The sequence below is a fragment of the Cnephaeus nilssonii genome, assembly GCF_951640355.1.
Source record: "Cnephaeus nilssonii genome assembly, chromosome: 13".
Classification (NCBI taxonomy): Eukaryota; Metazoa; Chordata; class Mammalia; order Chiroptera; family Vespertilionidae; genus Cnephaeus; species Cnephaeus nilssonii.
This window is the reverse complement of record NC_137084.1, coordinates 66,899,055-66,919,834: the sequence shown is the minus strand read 5'-3', so window position 1 is coordinate 66,919,834 and position 20,780 is coordinate 66,899,055. Positions and strand designations below refer to the sequence as shown.

At 36.5% G+C, this 20,780-nt stretch overlaps 1 protein-coding gene across 4 annotated transcripts in view; it reads right to left on the bottom strand.

Annotated features, from left to right (window-relative positions):
* CEP126 (centrosomal protein 126) overlaps positions 1-20,780 on the bottom strand; it is a gene marked incomplete at its 3' end in the record, with an annotated part of 70,800 nt that overhangs the window by 9,226 nt on the left and 40,794 nt on the right. For 2 of the 4 annotated variants that reach the window (XM_079786998.1, XM_079786999.1), the window contains exons 5-9: positions 18,322-18,511; positions 15,755-17,873; positions 8,573-8,685; positions 5,961-6,036; positions 1,853-2,062 (exon numbers count right to left, since the gene is read on the bottom strand). In XM_079786998.1, coding sequence (XP_079643124.1) covers positions 1,853-2,062; positions 5,961-6,036; positions 8,573-8,685; positions 15,755-17,873; positions 18,322-18,511 — 2,708 coding nt within the window. Of the gene's footprint in view, positions 1-1,848; positions 2,063-5,960; positions 6,037-8,572; positions 8,686-15,754; positions 17,874-18,321; positions 18,512-20,780 lie in introns of those variants that run through there. The other 2 variants (XM_079787000.1, XM_079787001.1) reach the window with 2 other exon arrangements.

Sequence of the window (20,780 nt, the reverse complement as noted above, 5' to 3'; positions counted from 1 at the left end):
CTTTCCTTGGATGCCAGGCTACTTGTTTGTGCTGTGACTTCAGCTTCCTTCCTTCCTTCCTTCCTTCCTTCCTTCCTTCCTTCCTTCCTTCCTTCCTTCCTTCCTTCCTTCCTTCCTTCCTTCCTTCCTTCCTTTCCTTCCTTCCTTCCTTCCTTCCTTCCTTCCTTCCTTCCTTCCTTCCTTCCTTCCTTCCTTCCTTCCTTCCTTCCTTAATTAAAAATGTGGTTTTTTTAATTGATTTCAGAGAAGGGAGAGGGAGAGAGATATAAACATCAATGATGAGAGAGAATCATTGATTGGCTGCCTCCTGCACACCCCAAACTGGGGATCAAGCCTGCAACCCAGGCATCTGCCCTGACTGGTTTGGAATCAAACCGTGACCTCCTGGTTCATAGGTCAACACTAAACCACTGAGCCACGCCAGCTGGGCTGTGACTTCAATTTTCTAATGCATTTAAAATAAGCTATACTGTTGTTGTTTATTTGCTTTTTCTTAGTCTTAGGGTGGGACTGACACATTATAGTTACATTTTAAGCAGAAGTGGAATACACACATAATGCATACAGAAACATTTTTATATATGCCTTATGTAGGGAATGTATGTGTATATATTATGTTGGATTTTTTCCCCAGTGGTCCTCAACCATAGATGATTTTTGCTACCCAGGGAACATTTGTCAGGGGACACTTATCATGACTGGTGGTACTATATAGCATTCAGTGTGTAGAGAGGTCAGACATGTGGCTAAACATCTGACAATGCACAGGACAGCTCCTACAACAAAGAATTATCTTGCCCAAAATATCAGTAGTGCCAAGATTGAGAGACCATGCTAAATACACTCACACATAAAATACTGTTATTATTGCTCATGTCTAAATATTTTGTAATTTCCTCCCAGCCAGTGTGGCTCAGTGGTTGAGCATAGAGCTATGAACCAGGAAGTCATGTTTGAATTCCAAGTTAGGGCATATGTCCGGGTTGAGGGCTCAATCCCCAATAGGGGGCGAGCAGGAGGCAGCCAATCAACGATTCTCTCTCATCATTGATGTTTCTATCTCTCTCTCTCCCTTCCTCTTTCTGAAATCAATAAAACTATATTTTAAAAAACATAGATATTTTGTAATTTCCATTATGGTAGTTTTTTCAGAACCATGGTTTATTTACAAATGTGTTTCTTAATGGTTATCATTTTGTTAATTCATGTTTAATTAAATTGGTGTCAGAGGATGTGCATAACTTCAATCCTTTGAAAAGTGTGAAGGCCTATTTTATGGTATAATATATGGTCCATTATTACTAATATTCTACATGCATTTTGAACAAGTTTTTTAATCATGTTTGATTCTTATATATCTATTTGATTTTTTTGGTCTATATCAATTACTAACAATGTAAAAAAAATCTCTCACAATGGCTAAAAAATATTTTATATATTTTGAGGCTATGTTCTTAAATGCATACAAAGTGAAAATATGTATATATTTCTCCAGAACTACAGCTTTTGACCATCACAAAGTTATTTTTTATGTGTACAGCCATGCTTTCTAGTCAAATTAGTCTGATAATAATACATCTAAACCAGTTTCCTTTGGTTAGAATTTATTTTCCACCTTTTTAAAGCTTTTCCATATCCTTATGTTTTAAATATCTTATTTATAAACAGTATATGAGTATGGTATAATAGTAGAGCATATTCTAATATATTTTTAATTGTTATTTACTTGATTTAAGAGGTGATAATCTGAATACATTTTGTATTTTTAATTCTTAAGCTAAATTAAATTTTAAATTAAAATAGTAAGTAGAAAATATAACCCTTCTTACAAAAGGTGTTCTTCCACACTTACAGAATAACCTTTCATTGAGACGATTAAGGGACTGCAGGATCTTCTGCTCTTCAGCTGATAGTGCACAGATGTCCAATTGCTGGGTCTTATTTAAAGCCAGATTTGGTTTCTGTAGCTGCTTGTTACTCATGACAGACAGAATGTCATCCTCAGCCACTGAAGATTTCACTAGGTTTTCAGCCATCAAAAACTCAGAAGTACTGTCTGAAACTAAAGAAACTTAACATTAACTACTCTTTGATCCCTATTTGTCTTTAGGATCAGCACTTATACATACTTAACTGACATGTCTATATGTATTCATTTCACTAACAAGAACCCAGTCAATCTTCTGTTCCTTTGCATTTTGTTTATCAGAACCCTCTATACCTAGCATTTCCCCATCCCTAACTAAAAAAAAAAAAAAAAAAGGATATCCAAATGATGGCATTGAGGTCATAACAATGCCTATAAAGTGTTACCTGAAGTAAAGAAAAAATACATTCTGTTAAAATTATTTTGTGTATTTTTGTCATTCATTGGTAGTACAAAGGGGAAATAAAGTAGACTGTCTTTGCAACAGCAATTAAGATGAGTTATAAATAAAAGAGTAAGAGAAAATAAACTTAAAGAAAGATTAGAAAATGAGATAATCAGCTGAACAGGACAACCTAGAAACAGATCAAATTAGTTATAAGAACTTAACACTTGATCAAAGATGAGATAAAAGAAAGATGACACAATAAGTTTGTTGTTTAAAAAGAATCAACTTGGAGTTTCATTTCACATCATCCATTTAAACAAATTCCAAAGAAATTAAAGAATTAAATTTAATCTAAAGGAAAAAAAAAACATTTCTAAATTTCTATATTGAAAAGGTTTTTTGAGCTAAAAAATAATGGAGAAATCACTAAAAAAGACTGAAAACATGTTTATTTAAGGCCAGTCTTCCCTAATAGACTTTAAATTTTTGAAGGGCAAGACTTTTGTATGTTTTGTTCATTATTGTATATCCAATATTTAGCTGCAGCTGGAAATTGGCTTTCATAATCATTTATTGCATGAAAAAAATAAAAATAAGACCTCTATATGTAATAATAAAACATAAGTGCAGGAGAAACCAAGATGGCGGCATAAGGTATACACCTGTATGTGCTGCCTCTCACAACCACACCAAAACTACAATTAAAAGACAAAACGACTATCACCCAGAACCACGGGAAAGCTGGCAGAGTAGAAGTTCTACAGCTAGAAGGAAAGAAAGAAGCTCATTGAGACTGTGTAGGAGGTGCAGAGGTGCGGAAAGGCAGAGGTACAGAGTCGTGCGCGAATTGGGCTGGAGACTGGGTGTGCTGTTTTTTCCAATTGGAAGGGAGATACAAGCTCCCGACTCCTCTGAACTCCAGTTTCCAGCGAGACTCTGGGGACCCAGACTCATACGGGGAGAAACTGGACTATCTGGCATTGGGTTGGAAAGTGAGGGTGGCTTTCTTGCAGATGTGCTCGCAGGAATCATTGTTTACTGTGCTGGGGCGTGGGGTGTGGGACGCGGAAAAGCGAAGATGCAGAGAGGGCTGACTGGCAGCCATTGCTGTTTGCCATGCCCTAGTGATTCCCTGAGACCCCGCCCCACCCAATTTTCAAACCTGCCCGAGGTGTGTGCAGCGGTTTTTGCATATGAATGGCCTGCCCTTTCTCAGCTTAACCTAACCAATTGCAGCTGGGTCAGACAGCTCTAAAACTTCCAAACCCCAAGCAAAGAGGAGAAATCTGCAGATCTCCCTGTAGCTCCTGCTGGGTGGCCTCAGACAGTAGCTGACTTGTACCTCCTTGGAGATCCAAGAACCAGTGTACCTAGAGGTCAGTGTGAGACGACACCAGATTTCAACTCTTCACATACATAAGTGACACACTCAAGAGGCTGACTCAGTGAGCACCAAAGCCCACTGAAGCAAGTCCTGCCCCATGAGGGTGTCTCCAGCACAGCAGTTCTTCCATTATAGACACAGCCGACCCTCACAGCCAATTGGCTTGGAGGTCAATTCCTCCCAGTGTACCAACAGCAATCAAGGCTTAACTACAACAAGACTGTGCACCCAGCCCCCAAAGGGGTGCACCAAGAGTGTTCACCTCAGGTGATTGGGGAGGCTGAGCCACTGGGCCCTATAGGTCACCCACCACACAAAGCCACTCCATCAAGGAAGCAGCCAAAATGCGGAGACAAAGAAACATGTCACGAATAAAAGAAATGGAGGAAAGCAAACCATTGGATATAGAGCTCAAAACCACAGTTATAAAGGTTACTCAAGAATCTTCTAAAAACCACCGAGAAACTTAGTGAGACATCTGAGGAACTTAATGAGACCTTCAAGGATCTTAATGAGAATGCCAAAAAAGTGGAAAAGGACCAGTCAGAAATTAAGCATACACTGTCTGAAATAAAGAATAATATACAGAAATCCAACAGTAGACTAGAGGACCCCAAGAATCAAACCAAAGATTTGAAATATGAGGAAGCAAAAAACACCCAACCAGAAAAACAAAAAGAAAAATGAATAAAAAAATATGAAGATAGTATAAGGAGCCTCTGGGACAACTTCAAGCATACCAATATCCGAATTATGGGGGTTCCAGAGAAGAGAGAGAGCAAAATATTGAAAACCTATTAGAAGAAATAATGACAGTAAACTTTCCCTACCTGGTGAGAGAAATAAATTTACAAGTCTAGGAAGCGCAGAGAACCCCAAACAAAAGGAATCCAAGAGGACAACATCAAGACACATCATAATTAAAATGCCAAGGGCAAAAGACAAAGAGAGAATCTTGAAAGCAGCAAGAGAAAAACAGTTAGTTACTTACAAGGGGGCACCCATATGACTGTCAGCTGATTTCTCAATAGAAACTATGCAGGCCAGAAGGGAGTGATGAACAGTAAGAACCTACAACCAAGATTACTCTACCCAGCAAAGCTATCATTTAGAATTGAAGGTCAGATAAAGAGCTTCACAGATAAGAAAAAGCTAAAGGAGTTCATCACCACCAAACCAGGATTATATGAAATGCTGAAGGGTATTCTTCAGGGGAAGAAGAAGAAAAAGGTAAAGATAAAAATTATGAACAACAAAGTGACAACAAATATATATCTATCAACAAGTTAATCTAAAAATCAAGTGAATAAAAAATCTGATGAACAGAATAAACTGGTGAATATAATAGAATCAGGGGCATAGAAAGGGAATGGACTGACAATTCTCGGGGGAAGGAGGCTTGAGGGGTGTGGGAAGAGATTGGACAAAATATCTTACACCTATGAATGAGGACAGTGTTGGGGGGTAAGGACATGGGGTAGGGGGGAGAATCAGGTGGAGGGAGGCTATGGGGGGAAAAAAGAGGAATGTCTGTAATAATTTGACCAATAAAGATTTATTAAAAAAAACATAAGTGCAATAAAATACATATAATAAAGTAGTAAAAATATTTGCAATCAGTATAAGGATTAGAATCCTTGGTATTTAAACAATTTATAGAAGTTGGTAAGAAAATACAAAAACTCCAATATCCAGAGGGAAAAAGAATATAAAGAAACAATTCACCAAAAATAAATATACATACAAAAACAATTAAGTATATTAATAAACAATGTACAAATCAAAACCAACAAAACACCATATCTTTTCCTGTGATATAAGCAAATAATATAAGTGATATATCTCAAGTTAGTACATACCCCAAAATTGAATAATAATACACTCAGGAAAATACTTTAGTAACATATATATGAAAAGCCATAACAATACTTATATGCTTTGATCCAGAATTTATTTAATACAAACTTTTATTCAATAAATATTTATTAGGTGCCAATTACATGCCAATTACTATAATTTTAATTCTGAGAATCTAACTTATGAAAAGAATTGAAAAGTCAGAAAAAGACTTATGTAGAAAGATGTTCGGTACATTACAACTTAGAATAAAGAAAAAACTGGCAACAATCTAAATGAGCAGGGGGAGGAGAATTAAGTCCCAAGTGGTGCTTGAACACTCACATAGTATGTTAGTATTTGGGAAAATACATATAAGAAAAAAAATCCCCTGGTCAGGGGAAAATATTTAAGCTAAAACATACCTTCTTCAATATCAGAAGTATCCCTTGTAGCTTCTTTTGGCTCACTTGAACTTATTTTGACCCTTTGTCCAAAATTCTATAAAAATAGAATATTAAATCAACATAATTCTGTATTTAAATTTCATGATATATACATTGACTTTTAAAAAAGTGTTATTTGCAGTATATATTTTCAGTTATCACTGTTCATGTAAATTGTATATATTTTCTTAAAGTATTAATGGAGAATTACTAAGACCTTTCTATAGTACCTAAATATTTTTTAAAATGTTTAATTTCAATTTTGAAAACTTTTCAGGTTGCAGTGTTGTCTTGGATATTTGGAAGAAAGAAGTAATTTGGGTGGTAATTTAAAATGCTAATTAAAGAAAAGTTTAAAACTACCTTAATGTTTATAATCTACTTGATTTATCATAGTACAGGTGAATCACTACTACCAGCCTAAAGCCTTGGATTATGGCTAATGACAAGGATAGGTTAAGTATTTTAGATGACAAAACTTAAAGCGGAAAGAGCTGCATAGAACCGGGAAATGGGAAATCTCAGAGCACTGGCTGTCAGTACACCCATTCAGCACTCTCAGGAATACCCACTCTCCTTCCCTGGATATACTCTACTTTGCTTCTTTACTCCTATTCTGTTTCACTTTAAGAAATGACTTTTTCACTGATAAAACTGCCCGGCTATCACCATACCTCACCTTTGATCATTCTGTTCTGAAGAGTAGCTGGTGCAGGTTTCCGCAACAGCCCTCCTTCAGTAGCTCTCAGAGCCTAGCCTCATCTTCATTATAGACTTGAGACACCCTGGACTGAGACCCTGGCACAAAGTGGTAATTGTGCTTTTTCTATCTTTCACTGATCTTTTAGATTCTCCACACAGGAGTGGTGGGCTGGGAAAAATCAGGGATGACAAAATACATTTCCTAACACAAGGTGACAGGAGTCAGTGCTATAGTAACTGAATTCCACAGTTCAAGTAAAAACAAAATACAACCCCCCCCTCCACTCCCACAAAACCCCAAATCAAAGCAAAACAATAAAATTGAAAAATTAAATTTCAAACTTGATTTTGACTCGGACCTATATTCTAAAGCTAATTTCAGAACATGTGTAAAGTGGGTGTGTGAGTGAAAGTGGAAGTAAGGCTTCTGGAAAGGACAAAAACAGAATTCTAAAGACTAATATAAAATGTCAAGGAGGAAGACAGAAGAACAGCATAAAACCAGAAAAATAAAGATGAATTTAGAGCGGGCACAAATAACAGCCATTTAAAATTTAGTTTGTGTTATTTTTTTTATAACAACTACATTTTAAATTTAAACTATATTAATAAAAATAAATAAAAATTAAAAAATTTTGTTTAGTTTATAGATTTTGAGATGTTTGATATGAATAACATGGAAGTTAAAAAAGGATTTAATATTTATAATCATAAAGTTAGGTTTATAATAAGTACTATGTTTGGTATTAAGCAGTAAGAATATATTGGTAATAGGACAACTTAATTTACTTAAATAAATGATTTTTTTTGCTGATAAGATATATCATGGTTGATTGTTCTCCATATTAATAAATTTGTTCACATAAAAATCAATAGTTTCTACAACATAAAATAATAGGATCCTCAACCTATAACTTGAAATATAAATTCTTCATAAGGCACTATTCCAGTTTTATTAAAAAACATTAGAAGTGATATTTACAGTAGAAACTCCAAGTAAAATGCTATTCACTCACATATCTAGAATTTTTAATATTTTATATTCAATCCTTGGATCAAGTTAGACCCCTAGAATATGTCATATCTAGGTCACATTTACTTAGCTCTCACATAATTATCGTCACTAATTTTAAAATTAATAGTATTGTGCTTTTGACTTTTATTGAAGATGTCTATTTCAAACAGCCATATGAAACTTCCTATTCATTTGTTATTGATTGTTAATAGGGTTATGTCCATTATGAACTTCAAGGTTCACTATAGAAGATCCTCAATGGTAAATGTCTTTTAAATAGTATAATTCAAACAAATTCATTATCAATATCTGCTGAGACCTGTATAACATCCTATTTTTCTTTTTACCATGTCTTCCAGGAAGCTCAGACCCAAATAGGACATTTAAACACAGGGAACTATATTAGTCTTTATGATTAGCATATTAGTACTTGCTTCCTCTACCCATGCATCTAATTTCGTAATGTATATTTAAATAACTGTGCTGTGAATAACCTCAGTTTTTCCCCAGAGTTGACCACATCTATAATAATAAAAGTGTAATATGCTAATTAGACCACACATCCTTCCAGACAACTGGGGCTGCGAGGGAAGCCCAGGTCCTGGGTGCCAGAGGGAAGCCGATGCCGACAGCCGGGGGAAGGAAGGCCTACTCTTTTACGAATTTCATGCATCGGGCCTCTAGAAGCAAATAATTATAGTACAGCAAGCTCCTAGCATAGAGATTCCAAGGTTGCTTGACAATGACTTTGGGTAGACTTATATTTCTGTTGTGGGGCATAGTTTACAGCAAGAGCAGAGTCCTTGAACAGAACAGTCTGTTTCCAAGCAATTTTCCACCATTCAATAGGGATTTTTACTAATAATGTACTTACATTCATTTGCTCACTGCACTTCTGTCCTACAGATCCAAGGTTTTGTTTTCTCTGCTCTAAAAGATTTCTTTGTTTATTTTCAACAATTCGTTTTCTTCTCATAATAGTAGAATCTTAAATAAATGCCAGCACAATATCAAATTTATACGAGTAAGTAGTATATCCACCACAAACTTCCAAATTACCTTCAAACATCACAGAAAACTCTGTTTCATTCAGTCAGCAAACTTGTATTGTTTTGCCTACTATTCTCTAACATGGCACAGTTACAATGATGAATTAAACAAAATCTCTGCTGGGTTCTGGCCGAGTAGCTCAGTTACTTACAGCGTCATCCCTATACGCCAAGGTTGTGGATTCATCCCAGTCAGGACACATACAGGATGCAACCAATGAATGCATCAACAAATCACTCCCTCTCCATCTTCCTCTCCCGCCCTTTCCCTCTCCTCTTCCCTCTTCCCTCTCTCCCTCTCTTTCCTTTCTCTTTCTCTCAACTCAATAAATTAAAAAGATGATATAAAAAAGAATCAACCAATGAATGCAAAAACAAGTGGAACAACAAACTGATGTTTTTTCCTCTCCCTTACTCTTTAAAAAATTAATTAAAAAACTAAAAAATAATCTCTGCTTTTGAGGTGGTTACAGTTTAGAGCAGTGACTTCCAAAGTGTGGTGCATCACCAAAATCAATCACTGTTGTGCATGAAGAACATATTAGAATTCTACTTTATATTAATGACCTAGAAGTAATATTAAACTTTATATTATGGTAATACAGTTGACCCTTGACACAGGGTGGGGGCTTTTAGTGGCACTGACCACCCATGCAGTGGAAAATCCTGTATAATTTAAGTTGGCCCTGGGCACACTTGGATTTCCAAATGTGGATGGGAAATTTGTATATGGTTAGCACTATCACCCTTGTCAGTTTGCAAGGTAAATGGTCACATATTGCACACAGAAACAAAGTTATCTTGGAGCAAGAGATTCTAAGTGTGTGAAGTTGGCAGTGTTATTTATATGTGCGCTTTTGCATTCTTCAATGTACTAAATTTTATATGTGATTTAGTTAAGCAGATTATGGATATCTCGTATTATCTGAATGAGTCCTCACAAAATGAGAAAGAGGCTAACAAGACTTTTGTAGAGTTTCCATTACATGTGTAATGTTTTATAATTTAAAGTGAGTGGTGGGTACATGAGTATATTATTTTTCTATGCTTTTTGTATAACATTAAAATGTAAATTTGCACTAGCTGGTTTGGCTCAGTGGATAGAGTGTTGGCCTATGAACTAAAGGGTCCCAGGTTTGATTCCAAGCAAGAGTACGTGTCTGGGTTGCGGGCTCAATCCCCAGTGGGGGGGGGGGGGGCATGCAGGAGGCAGCTGATCCATGATTCTCTCTCATCATTGATGTTTCTCTCTCTCTCTCCCTCTCCCTTCCTCTCTGAAATCAATAAAAATGTATTTAAAAATATAAATTGCAAAATCAGAGATCAAAAGTAATACAAATAATGCAAGCATTGGCGAATAAGAAAGGCACACTGACACATCTCTTATTCTCACTGTAAACTCTTTGCCACATAATGATAATGACGGTATAATTATGTTTGTAACAAAGTTAGGATCACAATTAAATATTTATAAAAAAAAATAATAAACCTCACCCTAAATACATATTGCACCTGGAGGTATTAGCTAATGATGGCATATGAAGTGGAGTCATCTATATTGATAAGGCATTTGATAAAGATTAAAAGAAAAAAAGATATTTGAAACTAAGTATTCAGAGGATTATTAATAATATATGATAGAAAAAAGTATTTTATCTATCAGAAATGAAAGAGGTGAAGTAACAACCGACCCCACAGATGTACACAGGATTATAAAAAAATACTATTAAAACTTTACTCCAACAAAGTGGACAACCTAGACAAAAGGACATATTCCTAGAAAAATACAATCTTCCAAAATTCAATCAGGAAGAATAAAAAAACTGAATAGGCCGATAACTAACGAAGAAACTGAAGCAGTAATCAAAAAACTTCCAGCAAACAAAAGCCCTGGTCCAGACAGCTTCACAGGGGAGTTTTATCAAACATTCAAAGAAGGACTAAAACCTATCCTCCTCAGACTATTCCAAAAAATTCAAGAGGAAGGCACATTTCTAAGCTCTTTCTACCAAGCCAGCATTACCCTAATCCCAAAACAGGAGAAAGACACTACAAAGAAAGAGAATTACAGGCCAATATCCCTCATGAACATAGATGCTAAAATCCTCAACAAAGTTCTAGTGAATTGGATCCAGCATTATATTAGAAAGATCATACACCATGACCAAGTGGGATTTATTCCAGGGATGCAAGGCTGGTACAATATCCGCAAATCAATAAATGCGATACATCACTTAAACAAATTGAGAGACAAAAATCACATAATCATGTCAATTGATGCAAAAAGCAATTGATAAAATCCAATACCCTTTTTTGTTAAAAACTCTCAGCAAAGTGGGAATAGAGGGATCATATCTTCATAATAAAAGTCTTATATGACAAACTTATAGCCAACATCATACTCAATGGGCAAAACCTAAAACCATTTTCCCTAAGAACAGGAACAAGACCGGGATGCTGACTTTCACCACTCCTGTTCAACATAGTACTGATAGTACTGGAAGTGCTAGCCATAGTGATCAGACAAGAAGAAAAAATAAAAGGCATCCAAATTGGAAAAGAAGTAAAACTGCCATTATTCACAGATGACATATTGACTGACATAACTGGGTTGTTTTTTCCTTATTAAATAGTAGGGATTCTTTATATATTTGGGATATGAGCTCTTTATTAGTATTATACATTATAAATATATTCTGTCACTCTGTGGTTTGCCTTTTCAATATCTTAATGGTGTTTTTGGATGAAAAAGTTTCTAATTTTAAAGTACAATTTATGAATTTTTTCCTTAATGGTTGTATGTCTGGGTAAGAAATCTCTGTACATTATAAAGTCTACATCATCTTCTAGAAACATTTCTTTTTCTTTTCCATATTTATATCTACAGTTTACCTGGAATTGATTTTTATGTATGGCGTGAATTAAGGGTCATTTTACTAATGCCAGGTGATCACTGAAATTGATTCAGCACTATTTAATGAAAAGACAAGTCTTTTCTCCCTGCTGTGCAGTACCACTTTTGCCAAAACTCAAACATGTGGGTCTCAAATATGTGGGTTTGTTTCTAGACTGTATTCTATTCCATTGGTCTAACTATCCTTGTGCAGATACCATACTGTAGTCTGAGAGGAGGATGTAAATTGAATTACTGATTTAATTAATAAATTATATATATATATTTTTATTGATTTCAGAGAATAAGAGAGAGAGAGAGAGAGAGAGAGAGAGAGAGAGAGAGAGAGAAACATCAATGATGAGAGAGAATCATTGATTGGCTGCCTTCTGCACACCCCACACTGGGGATTGAGCCTGAAACCCAAGCACATGCCCTGACTGGGAATTGAACCATGACCTTCTGGCTCATAGGTCATTGCTCAACCACTGAGTCATGCCAGCTGGGCTGAATTACTGATTTTAGATGCAGAGGACTTATGGGTATTGACAAGGTGCATGGTATGACAAAGGGAATGGGTACTTGAGGCAGAATGGCACAGGAAATCATAAGAGATGAGAAGTAATTGAGAGAGATTAGGGTATTGGATTGTTCATCCACATGAATGCTGAATCAGAATGTATAGAAAGGAAGACTGTGAACCAGATGCCAAAGTCACCTTTGAGGGAAGAAATGACTTGAGAGGTAAGGAGGTGGTATACTTGAATGGCTTAGGCCTCAAGGGAATAGAGTTTTTACTGGAGAGTTTTGCTAGAGTGTTCTGGAAATGCAATGGAGAGGAAGATGCCATCCATATTATCAACACTGGGTACATTTAGTCTGAGAATAAAAATGATCTGGTAAATAGGAAAGTAGGAAAAAAAATGAATAGATGCTCATTGAACTATAATTCAGTATTAGCAAAGGGTTCATTTACAATGTTTAATATTTAAATAGTTTTGAAAAATAATTTTGAGTGACTAAATATACAAAATATTTAGTATTGTTAGTGTTAGATTTTCTAAGTATAATCACTGTATTAAGAAGTATAGACATGCTCTAACTGGTTTGGCTCAGTGGATAGAGCGTCAGACTGCAGACTGAAGGGTCCCAGGTTCGATTCTGGTAAAGGGTATGAACCTTGGTTGCGGGCACATTCCCAGTAGGGAGTGTGCAGGAGGCAGATGAATCAATGTTTCTCTCTTATAGATGTTTCTAACTCTCTATCCCTCTCTCATTCCCTTCCTTTCTGTAAAAAAATATATAAAAATAGAATTTAAGTATTAAAAAAAAGTATAGACATATACAACAGTTTGAATATTTCTCTTTGAAAACATGGCTGAAAGTGTTAAAATTCATTACATTTTTCAGTGTCCTTATATAAATATCCATAAGAACTATTCCATTTGATTAACTATTGGTTTCTCCAGATAAACGTATATATTCTTTTACCAGAGAATGAGAACATAATTTTAATATGCTATCCTTTTATGCTTAAGCTACTGGGAAACTATGTTTCTTAATATTTTCTCCTGATCAGCTTAGACTCTGATAAATGATATTTGCTTAATAACTATATATATATTATACTAGAGGCCTGGTGCACAAAATTCGTGCATGGGGGGAGGAATGTCTTTCAGCTGAGCCTGCACCCTCTCTAATCTAGGACCCCTTGAAGGATGTCCTACTGCTGGTTTACAGGGATTGGACCTAAACTGGCAGCAGGACATCCCTCTCGCAATCTGGGACTGCTGGCTCCTAACCGCTCACCTGCCTGCCTGCCTGCCTGATTGCCCCTAACCACTCTGCCTGCTGGCCTGCTCGCCCCCAACTGGCCCCTGCTGCTGGCCTGCTCACCTCCAACTGACCCCCCGCCAGCCTGATCATCCTCAACTGCCCCCTGTGCCAGTGTGCTTGCCCTCAACTGCATCCCCTGCTGGCCTGCTCACCCCCAACTGCCCTCCCTGCCGGCCTGCTTGCCCCCACCTCCCCTCCCCACTGGTGTGCTTGCCCCCAAATGCCCCCTGCTCACTCCAAAATGCCCCTCCCCCCGCTGTCCTGATCACCTCCAATGACCCCCACTGACGGGGTGAGGGACTGAGGGCTGTTTTCAGGCTGGCCACACCCCCTTCAGGTGGGGGTCCCCACTGGGGTGCCTGGCCAGCCTGGGTGAGGGGCTGATGGCTGTTTGCAGGCTGGCCAAGCCCCCCAGCAGGGACCCTCACCCCATGGGAGTGTGGCCAGCCTGGGTAAGGAGTTAAAGGCTATTTTCAGGCTGGCCACACCCCCCAGTGATCCAGGCTCCCAGCCCACCCTTTTTTTCTTTTCTTTCTTTTTTTTCAGCACCTCCTTGAGTGGAGGCCAGGGCTGGCTGGAAGCAGGTATCTGGGATTTATTTATCTTCTACAATTGAAACTTTGTAGCCTTGAGCAGAAGTCAGGGCTGGCCAGGGCGGGCGGGAAGCTTGGCTTCCTCCATTGCTGGGGGCAACCCAAGCCTCCTGCTCACTCCAGCTCCACAGCCACTGCCATCTTGGTTGGGCTAATTTGCATACTCGCTCCTGATTGGCTGTGGGTGTAGCAGAGTGATGGTTAATTTGCATGTTTCTCTTTTATTAGTGTAGATAATTTTAGTAGAAAAAGCATGGAACTTGGAGTCATAGATATTTAAATTAAAATACCAATTTTGTTATTTACTTGCTCTTGACCTTGGGCAATTCTATTTCCTCCTTTGCAAGTGGTGTTATAAAAAATACTTATTTCTCAGGATTGTTGTGAGGTTTAAATGAGATAATAACTATAAAGCACCTGGCACTGTTAGTGGCATAGAGTAGGAACTCATAATTTATTTATCATTATTACTTTAGAGTGTCAAATCTGTATGATGCTTTCATCTTTTGGAAGCAGTGTGAAAACTAAAGTTACATTGTAAAATGGCTGGATAAAAAGAGATGGCATCATAGAGAGTAAGTCAGAACAAACATGTGAGAGTAGAGGACTATTTTTTTTTTATTCCACTCTAGTGAGAGATATAATTTTTTAAAATCTAGGTTTTGTAGATATGTACTGAAGATTTTCAGATTATAGTCTTTGCATTTAGCTTTCCATCTGCCAATATGGCTTGTGTCCGTTCAATTCAAGAAAGTATGGGTGTCTAAATTAAGTACCAGGCACAGTTAGGACCTGATAAATTACAAAAAAAGTTCCTTGTTCTTAAAATCTCATGGTCTAACTGAAGAAGACTTTAAATAATCAATTTTAAAGTAACTCCCTTCTTTATATCTTCTTAATATTTATTCATACCTTTGGGAAAAGGAAAGCATTGCTTTGCTGACTGCCCTCCCTTCCCCCTCCAAGTCCTATCTACCTGGTACTTCTCAATAGGGAACTGATTCCCAGTGGTAGGAAAATTTATGGTCACCTAGTCCATTCTTCAGAGGAAAGTAGCTTGATGAAGCATCAACCAGCTACAAAGGGCAATGACATTCTGTAGAGAAATACTTTTCAAAAATGTTTAAAGGAACGCTATTATTTTTTCTCTTCATATGGAAACCAACATATATAACAGATAACAGTAGAGCTGCCACTCTTTTGGAAAGGGGATGGAAGAGTTTAGCACACCTATTATTAGTTTATAACAATTCAATTTCACAAACATTTAAAACAAAAATAAAGAAAAGTATTATAACATCATTTATTTATCTGGAATAATTTAAACATTATTTTTACTGAGATTATTTTACAGACATTTTGACTATAATATTGGGGTAATGACAGAGTGAAATAGTATAACAATTAGGTCCTATTCTCTGTCCTCCCTCATTTAAATTAACAAAAGTAATGAAAAAAATGGAGGCTAGCAAAAGTTTCTAATTTTAGTTGAGCAATGGTTGGGTAATTCTCTTAACTTCAGCCAGTAGATAGTTAAGGGTGCAATATTAAAGAAGATAAGTTGTTTCTATAAGGTTATTAACATTAATATATATGGTCTACATTACTGTACAATAAGAAAAATGTCACATGAATTTCAAGAAGTTATACATTTTATCTATAAAAATATATAAATTTATTCTTACCAGCAGCCTTCTCATGTTGACCCAGACTATTATGCCGTCTTTTCCACGAGGGAACAGATTCTTCTTTAGTAGGTCTAAAAGCCACTGAGTGATGACTTTCTTCATAAACAGGACATCTTTGTGTGCAATATAATGTTCCATCCTGCTGGGCAATGATTTGAGTGCCATTTGAATGATTTGTTTTTGCTGAAGTTTGGCACTCAGAACAATATGGTAGAGATGGCATCACAGGGACTGAGTTGGAACAAACATGTGAGAGTGGAAGACTACATACTTTATTCCACTGATTCACCTTGTGTTCTGCTGGAAGCACATGTTTCGAAGTAAAATAGTTATTTGTAATAATGTTTTGAGAATTTTCAGGCATTTCTGATTGACACTGAAATACTTGTATATTTTTATCACTCCTAATATTTGGTGACGTTTTAGGAGGATGAGGTACAACTAATTTATCCTGAGCTTGTAAAAATGTGTTAGCTTTGTTTGCAGACTGTGCTCGAATAACAGTGCCTTTTCTGTTTGTGTATAGAAATCCTGATTGGACTTGAGCAGATTTTGTTCTAATTACCTTTTCTCTACCTCTTTGTATATTAGCTTTCTGAGTTTTAGAATCACTATTATGTATAGGAGATTTACTTTCCTCTTTTTCTGAGGCTGGCCAGGCTTGTTTAGCAATATTAAAAGCTGAAGGTATAAAACAGTTCAAAGACACATGGTTTGTTCTAGATCCTCCTGAAGCAGCCAGATTTTCAGAGATAGAATCATCCTTGGGCTTTTTTCTATTAGCAGAATTTACAGCACAAGCAGGAACACTAATTATGTTGTTGGAAACACCACTATTAGTTTGAGTGTGGAATGATTGAGACCGCTGTTGAGATATTTCTAGTCCATTCTTCAGTGAATGATTATATTCAGTTTCATCAACCCATCTCAGTTTTTTAATAGTCTTTGGAATTTCTGCATTTCCCCCTTTTTCTTTTGTTAATTCGATACTATCTCTGATAGCTTCTGCTTTTTGATTTCTTAACTTAAAGCCTTGATTTATAACTAGCGCCTTAAAAGAATCATGTTCATATTTAGATTCTTTTTTTAAAATACTTTTAAGAAACCTCACACTGCTTCTTCCATCAATATTGTATTTTCTTTTCTTTTGCTGACCAACTAAGTCATAATTAGAAATTACATTAGACAATAATGTTGGTGTTTCAGTTATTTTCTGTTTTTTATCTTTTGAATCAGAGTTGTGAGGTATGTAGGCAGCTGGAAAATTGTCTGAAAACAAAGGTAACTCTTCCTTTTTAGAATTAAAATATTTTATCTTTTTATCATCTTTCAATTCTCCTAAATTATCAGAACACTGCACTGGGTCAATTTCCTTCATATGTATAATGTTCTTTGGTAAAGGTTCAGTTGATTGTGTATTAGATGGCAAAATTAAAGATGTTGCCACAGGTACAAATGAAGTAGGAATTGAAGTAGTTCTATTTTCTTGAGTTAATTCAGAATATTTCACTTGGTCTGAAATTGTAGCCATTTCTTGAGTTAGAGAATCTGGAGTGTCCCAGGCTTTGCTGCATTTAAATGTTGGGCTCTCAGTAACTGATGGTCTCTCTCTTTTGAATGCCCCAGAACAGGAGTCAGCTGCCCTCATAGTGCTGGTTTCAGAGGTCTTTTTGTTTTTTTTATTGGGTATAAATATGGGCGAACTACATATAAAATCTAATAAATTATTAGCATTTGTGGTTCCTTCCACAGCTCTACATAGAGCAGGTGGATTTTGTTCTTTACTATTAAAACATTCATCTGAAGGTTGAACATTAGGTTTACTTAAAATATCTGAGAAAGGTATGTCAGTTTGAGTATTTGGATCATCTAAATTTTTTAGCCAATTATTTATATGTTGAGTTTTAGAGAATGACAGTTTATCTTTATCAAAGCAATCTAGATTAGCTGACTGTAGATTTGCTGATTTGAGGAAAACAGAATTCTGCTGAACTGACGTGGGAGGCTCCTTATTAATAAGCGTTAAATAGATTTGTTCATGTTCTCCAGCCTCAAGACTATCTATACTTGAGAGGGTTTCAGAATTTGTTATCTGATTAACTTCATCACAAAATTTCTGAAAGAAAAAAGAACAAAGTTTTATAGCTTAGACATTTTGTAAATGCCAACATTTATGATTCAACACATCATTATTACTGAGCCCAATTCTTCTTGTCATATAAAATACAGTAAAGTAATCATAAACAGTGTAGGCATATCCATAATCTATATGTCTGGAAGCAGTCCTCAGAGTGAAAAAAGAGGGAGCTAAAAAAGACTTTGATAATAGAGTTGTAGCCTTAATTTCTATGCCTAAAGTAACTGGGGAAAATGAATAAAATGTAAGGAAAAGACCAAGAAATTATTTTTCTAGGATCTGTGATGAATTTGTATTGATTCATCCACATTCTTTTTTATGGCTATCATTGACAAATGGCATAAATTTCTTTAATGGAGAAAACTGCAATAAACATAGAATTGTTACTAGATCATAAAATATTAATACTATATCTATAGTTTCATACTTGCAAACTCCTTAGATGTTGATCTTCTAGGAGTTTCTGAGTTTCCATTAGTTTAAGCTGGAATGCATCTTTGTTAGTAGCCAAGTGTGTCCTGCTGTTTTCCTTCACTTCTTTATCACAATTAATTTTGGATAAGAGATGTTTCTGATCATTTTTTGATAGTGATGAAGGCAAGGCATTACCTATAGCTCTGTGAACCATACATAAAAATGCTTAGTACATTTAAATAAGTTAACTTTATACATACATATAAATGACACATTCATGTAATGTTTGCATGTGTGTGTGTGTCCAGATAATTACATATAAGGATATTGGAGAAATATATAGATATATTAGCATGGAAATTTAAGGCAGTCAACAATAGAATAAAAATGGTTGTAGCATTATAGTTCTAATAAAGCACTCCACCTTCATGTAGGAATGTCCAATTATTTATGACTTTGATTATTAAATCCTATTCCTCTATTGTTTAGGACAGATACAGAAGGAATTCCTACAGATGTGAAGAGTCAGTCCTCAGTTCTTTAAGAGCATTCCTATCTGGATAATAATTTGCATTACCCTTAGTTCTAAGTTGGTTTCATGGCTAGTAGATAGTCCTATCACTCTAATAGAGTTGGTTGAAGATTCAGGTAGGTAAAAAATATAAAAATTGCTTGTCAGGGTAGGCAGGAATTTCCATTCTAACTTACTAGGCTTGGGTGCTTGCATCTTATTCCATGGAGAAGAGTGCACACACTTGTTTTTGGTTGAATCACATATATAAGCATGGCTTTTATGCCACAGAAAGGTATCTTTAATTAGACTCTACTTTCAGTGTGCCAAAATGGCACCCCAAAATCATCAGGAGATGACATCATCTTCTACTAGAATTTTGCATCTTCTAGAAACTTACAGCATGCTACATTTTAGCATAAGTACAAAGTGCAAAACAAAGAACAAAGGAAGATTTTGGGTGGAGGTGGGATCAGGATGAGGTATATAAAAAAAGCTGACTGCTGCTGCACTAGAGACATTAGTGTGAATCCAAAAGGCATTTACTCCAAATTCATTTGAATTCAATTATTCAAGTCAATGAAGATAAAAATTTTTTAGAAGGTGATGTATGTACATATACCTATCTCCAATACCCAAATATATTTTTATTTGGACAAACTGAAATAGTCTGGGTCAACGAGTACTAGATTCCTGACTATCTTTTTGTGACCACAGGGAAATCAGGGAGAGCAAGAAGTTATTTAACACAAATTTCTGAACATTGAAAGTATGTTTCTCTCTCTTCCTTTTAGGCCTTTCTACTCTAACATATTCCTTCCCCTTCAATTACCCTTCCCAAACAAAATATTGCTAAATCTGCAAAGTATTCAATAAACTCAATTTATTTACCTTTAAAGTTGTCGTCTCTCAACTCTTTCTTCTCTATTTTCTTCTCTACTCCATTTGCTTTTCTTCTCTTCTCTACATTCTTCCCCCAGTGAGGAGTATTGAAGGGATGGATAGGAATAAAAGGAGATGGGGAGGTAGAAAGAAAGGGAGAATGAAGCATGGGGGGAAAGGAAGAAGAAATCATAAAGGAAGAAGAATCAGGAGGAATTGGAGAGGGAAAATCTAAATAAGTTGGAAGCAAACTTGGAGAGGGAGTTAAATGCAAAGATGAGGAAGAAAGAGGGATAGGTGAGGGAGGGAAGGATGGAGAGATAGGAGAGGAAGGTGAAGGAGAAGCAGGAAAGGATGAAGAGGAAGAAAACTGTACAGAGGGTGAAGAAGAGGATGTGGAATTAGAAGGAGATGAAGACAAAGAAGAGGATGGAGAATGATGGGGAGGCAGATAGGAGAGAAGAGAAGCAGGCGGATGGTCTGCAATAGCCTGGGGCAGATTTGACAATGTGGTTTGTGGAACAGATTGCTGGACTGACTGAAAAGAATCTAAGCTAGCAGAATGTTCTGGCAATGGAGCAACATAAGAAAGGGTGGGGACAAATTGATGAGGGGGATGACTGGATAAACTGGAAGGCTTCAAAGGTGGGAAAGCTTCAGAAGGGATTGGGGAAACAACCAGTTGAGCTGGAAGGGAACGGCGAACAAGGGGAGGCATTCGCGTGGCTGAGGTAGAATGTTGTGCTGGAAGGAAATGTTTATGCCTGAAAGTTTTGTAAAATAACTTGCTATGTGAGTCAGAATCAGGAATGGTTGGGGAACTTCGGGGTGGCTGTGGTAAATGGTCAGGTGGGCCACAATGAATTGGGGCTGGTAGAAAAGGCAAACTGCTAGAAAAGCTGGGAGTTACTGGGGCTGGAGGGCGAGGAAGATATTTAGTTGGGTAGGACAATAACGGTCCTGGTAAAAAGGTCTTCGGAAGAGTAGGGGGAACAGATTGATGGATAGGCAGGGTAAAGGGCTGGCGAGTGGGAGAAACAGTAGGATAGCTTGGAAGAATTTGGGATTGGTGGGATAGC